Here is a 4,821-nt window from a genome sequence, read left to right as displayed (position 1 = left end):
AGTACAGGTCCCCATCTTCCCTTTCAGTGCAGCAGCAGCATGATTTAAAAAAAAGTAAATCAAGATATGGAATCACCCCACCTTGGTTATCAAGTCTCCTTTCAGACTACATCTTACTGTAAACTCAGCCTGGGTCAGTGAGTGAGCAGGAGGCACTCTGGGCGCAGGTGGACACACAATTAAAAGATAAAGCGCTGTTCTAGCCAGGGAGCCTTGGCCAGAGGAGCTGGAATTTTTCAGAGCTCTTCCTCTGGTGCATTAGTTTTTATCTCCTTTGCAGCCAGTGCCACCTCTGTGTCCTTCTCTGCCTTCTCTTCCAGCTTCTCAAGCACTTCGCATCCTTCCCCTGGGATCCTGTTTGCTCCCTTTGGTTCTTCAGGTGTCTGAGCCACCTCCACTGATGATGTAGCCTTTTCCAACACAGGTGATTTTGTGTCAGTCACCGTATCTTTCTTCTTCTGCTTTCTGCTATGCTGTGACACTTTAGCTATTGCCCTGAAGGGACCCACAAGCCAGTTTAGAGGGGTGTTCTGAGTTACATACTCAAACAGGTCATCAAGGGACCTTCGGGCTTCTGCCACACGGTCCCGGCTCTGGGTCAGGGTGGTGCTGGAGAGGTCCTGGAAAGACATAGCACTGGAAAAAGAACTATGGAGCTTGTGGATATTTCGAGTGGCCCGATACACAGCTTCTTGGATGTTGCTGGGGAGGCCTTGGATGCTGGCTTTCAGATTCTCATAAACAGGTTGTAGCTGCTGGGTGATGATACGCAGCATAGCTAGAGTCCGTGACTCTACCTGCTGGGAAAGAGATATAGCTCAGTTACTAGCACAGATGAGATGTACACCATGCACAAGAGGCCTGATTAAATACACCTTTCTAGGGATACCTCTGGTTGGGAGGCAGTTTTAACTTGGTTTCCTTTGGGTTGGGTCAGGCTCCAGTCCACCCACAGCTGATGGAGCTTCTCCTGCCCATCCAGAACCTTCTGGCCAACCTCCTGTTTCACAGATTCAATCTGATGGGAAAAAATGAGAGGAACAGCTGTATTGCAAGCACACATGATCAGAGAAACACAAGTGCTTCCCTCCCAGGGAGGGATCCCAGGTGACATGCAGCTGGTACAGGATGGAGTAAGAGCTTCCATCTGGATAGTAGGGCAGGAAGGCTACAGACAGGAGGAAAAAGGGAAAAGCATGTTTGTACCAGTTTTATTGCCAGCTGTAGTCGTGAGAGAGTATCCTGGGTGCTTTCCTTAATGCGTTGCAGTTTGTTCAGGGAGTGGTGGTAGGCTCGGTGGCGGACTTTGTTAGAGAGGGAACCCAGACGCACAAAGTAACTCTGTTGTTGTTTCTGCTCCTCCACAGAAGCCATACCAAATCCCTCGACAGTGGTGGCCAGTTTACCTGGAGGAAACAAGAACAGAGATGCAGCTGTGCTCCACTCCCCGAGCTGTAAGGGGAGGAAATGAGGTAAGATCACCCATTGAAAAACCTGAAAGCTGAAGCTTGCTGTGTAAACAGTAGAGGTTTGTCATTGCTCAGGTATTAAAGGTAGGCTAGTCCCTGCTCAACGTGTTCTCTTCAGGTAAGCAGACTTGACAGATAGGTTGAAGCATGCACCAATGCGTTTATTTGCTTTGAGATGGATGGGCAAGGAGCAGCTTGCAAATGCTTGAACTCTGTCCCATACCATGTGGCAAGTCAGTGTTGACAGACAGCCAGCTTGGTGACAAATTCAGAGCTACCCGTCTACTTCAGAAGATGAGTCTTGCAGTGTCAGGTGCTCTCTAGTCATGTGGGAAAGGACTTGCATTTACAACCGCCAGGTAACCATTTTCTCACCTAGTTCTTCCTCTGTCATGGGGAGGTAGTGATCCACCAGATCTTCTGACATACCCAGGACAGATTCCACACCACCTGCCACTGCTTGGCTCACTGCCTTGGCTTTGCTGATGCTGTTGGACATCACCAAATTAGTCATCTCCACACCCTCCTGGATAGCCTCTCTGCTCTGCTCCAAGGCTGTATTTATTTTGCTAGTAATGGTGCCACATGCAGCATCCAGAGCTGTATTGACTGTAGAAGTGACCATTGATTTGGTCTTCTCAACGCCATCTTGAACAGCCCCTTTGGTCAGATCCATTGCTTCAGTCACTGTGTTGGTCACACGCTCTTTTGCGCCCTGAGCAGCCCCTACAGCAGCAGTAATAGTAGAAGCAACCGCAGACTTGGTCAGTCCAACGCTATCCTCCACAATATGTTTACTGAGGTCCACTGCTTCCGTCACCTTGTTAGTCACAAGGTCCTTGGCACCTTGGGCAGCCTCCACAGCATTGACAATAGTAGAAGCAACTGCAGACTTGGTCAGTCCAACGCTGTCCTCCACAATATGTTTACTGAGGTCCACTGCTTCAGTCACCTTGTTAGTCACGAGGTCCTTGGCACCTTGGGCAGCTTCCACAGCATTGACAATAGTAGAAGCAACTGCAGACTTGGTCAGTCCAACGCTGTCCTCCACTATGTGTTTAGTGAGGTCCACTGCTTCCGTCACCTTGTTAGTCACGAGGTCCTTCGCACTTTGGGCAGCCTCCACAGCACTGTTAACAGTGGAGGTGACCACTGACCTCGTCAGCTTGACACTGTCCCCAACAACATTTTTAGTGAGGTCCACAGCTTCAGTCACTTTATCAGCCATTGCTTCTTTTGCTTCACAGGCAGCATCCATAGCAGATGTCACTTTGGTGGAAACCAGCTGCTTGGTGTCCGAGATTACCTATAACAGGGAAAGGCAGAGAAAGATACATTTTTTTCTGAAATAGGTTTTCCATCCCTGAAGTAGCTTTTCCATATGGCTAAATTGTGCTTGCAGTCTTGTGGGAGAGCTGAAGAAGTCAGTACACCTGTATTTACATGGACATGTTCACTTCCACATGCTGAAGGCATCTCTCCAGCTTTCATCAGCTAGCAGTGCCTTCTCTAGCCCATACCAGGGACTGACCTGACAAAGCAGTGCTGCTGATGTTATTTCCCCATACTCTTCTGTACCCATAACAGTTCCATCAAGCAGGAGATCAAGTCATGGCTTCCCTAGGAAAAGCCTTTACTTTACCTTATCTGCTGGCTGTTGAAGAAAAGGCAAGTTCTCCTCCAGTTGATCCAGTCCTTTACAGGCGTATTCATTTACAAGTGCAACTAGAAAAGACAACAGGTACCAGTTTATTCTTCAATTTGGAGAGGGGTTTGTGACCCTACAATGGCCAATTTGGGATACACTCATGAAACAAGCCAAAAAAAAAATAATCACTGTTCTGGGGTGGAGTTTGTGTGTGGAGGGTGTCTTGTTAAAAAGTGAACAAACCCTACAATTTGGCAGGTTCAAATAGTCTCCATTTGCCTTCCTAGCTTTCTAGCTATTGGCAGCACATTGCTCCAACTGGAGTGTCATACTTGCCCCTGGTGGGTAGGGCGATTGGTTTAAAGGGTTGAAAAGTGTTGGGATGAGACAGACTGAGCTATATCCAAGATGGACACTGCTACTACCAGTTGGGACGCTCGTAACTTGGAGCGGTAAGAGAAAAAGCAGGGAGATTTTGCTTAGTGACTTAAAGAAACCACAGACAAAGAGGCCAAACTTTGTTTCTGCTAATAACAGTTTCATATCCATGAAATTCAGTGGGTTTATTGAGCAGCTGGGAGCTGCTGAGTGGAAGACTCAGTGCTACAGTTAACTAGAACAATGCGCTATAGGAGATGGACATCACCCACCAGGTACACGAAACTCCCCTCCCCACCTGTTCCTCTGTATAGAAAGGGTCACTCCAGCCTCTTCACTTACTTTGTGGTTCAAGCTGGTTCAGGATGGGCTGTGCCCCACCAACCATGCTACCTACTGCGACAGCAGCCACAGTCTCAGCCACATTGCAGACGCCACTGAGGTACGGATGGGTCTCCTTGGTATAGTTGTAGGCAGATGACACCAGGTTAAATGCAGAGTTGAGCAAGGGCAAGCTGGTTACCCGATTGACAGCACTCTAAAACCCAAGAGAAATAAGTGACATTAGAGACTCAGCCTCAAGCTGGTGAGTGAATACAAGCCATGTGTCTATCCAGAAAGGTACTAAGGGGACATCCAGTCCACCTCCTTATCCTTCTTAAACTCAGGGTTGAAGAGACTCATCCAAAGACCGCTAGCAAGTCAGGGACAAGCTGGGATTAAAAATTCAAGCTCTGGGCTCATGAATTCTGAGTCACATTGGGCTTCAGCACCAAACCCAGATGTGGAAATAGGACCTACACAACTTACGTTTCAGAATTCCTTGCATTACTTGAGCCAGCCCTGAAGTTCTCTTGAACAAAAACGTTAGCTTCTGTATTAACTGAGTTTAGATTTAGCCACAGCTTCATATGGTCAATCTTTCTGTTACTCCCAGCCTGGTTTTGAGGTGCTGACAGAAGTTAGTTTACCAGCCTATCTGTCAGCAGGTGGTTTAACTGTTGCATGTTAGAGTACTAGCTGCCCTGGCACCTACCGCTTGGTGCTGTTCCTCTGCCTTTAGATCTTTTTTTGTGGTCTTTTCTGATGCCATACTGAATTCAGCTGCAGCTGAAAGGAAAAACAAGAGCATAACAGCATGAGTACAACTTAATATCTTCCAGTGAATTAAAGTCCTAGCAAAACTGGTGAAGAGCAGAGGGCAACAAAGTTGAGGTCCATCATCCAGCATGTCCTAGGAACGTTAGTGTGGCGTCACTAATCTTTCTTGCAAGGGTGTCAAGATATTTCAGAGGCTCCATGATTTATGGTGTGCAAATATTTATC

The 4,821-nt window shown here is 47.5% G+C and overlaps 1 protein-coding gene across 1 annotated transcript; it reads right to left on the bottom strand.

The window, feature by feature from the left end:
* Nucleotides 1-236: 236 nt before the first annotated feature.
* LOC104156440 (perilipin-3-like) lies at nucleotides 237-4,605 on the bottom strand (the record flags this gene model as incomplete). Its single annotated transcript, XM_009709321.1, has 9 exons — nucleotides 237-797; nucleotides 890-1,018; nucleotides 1,207-1,406; nucleotides 1,845-1,937; nucleotides 2,055-2,184; nucleotides 2,701-2,775; nucleotides 3,112-3,194; nucleotides 3,838-4,033; nucleotides 4,532-4,605. Coding segments are annotated over 9 exons (1,541 nt in total), but the record flags the coding sequence as incomplete, so codon positions are not given.
* Between the last annotated feature and the right edge of the window lie 216 nt (nucleotides 4,606-4,821).

The sequence above is a fragment of the Cariama cristata genome, unplaced genomic scaffold (genome assembly GCF_000690535.1).
Source record: "Cariama cristata isolate BGI_N322 unplaced genomic scaffold, ASM69053v1 scaffold4491, whole genome shotgun sequence".
NCBI classification, from domain to species: Eukaryota; Metazoa; Chordata; class Aves; order Cariamiformes; family Cariamidae; genus Cariama; species Cariama cristata.
This window is presented reverse-complemented; position numbering and strand designations above follow the sequence as displayed.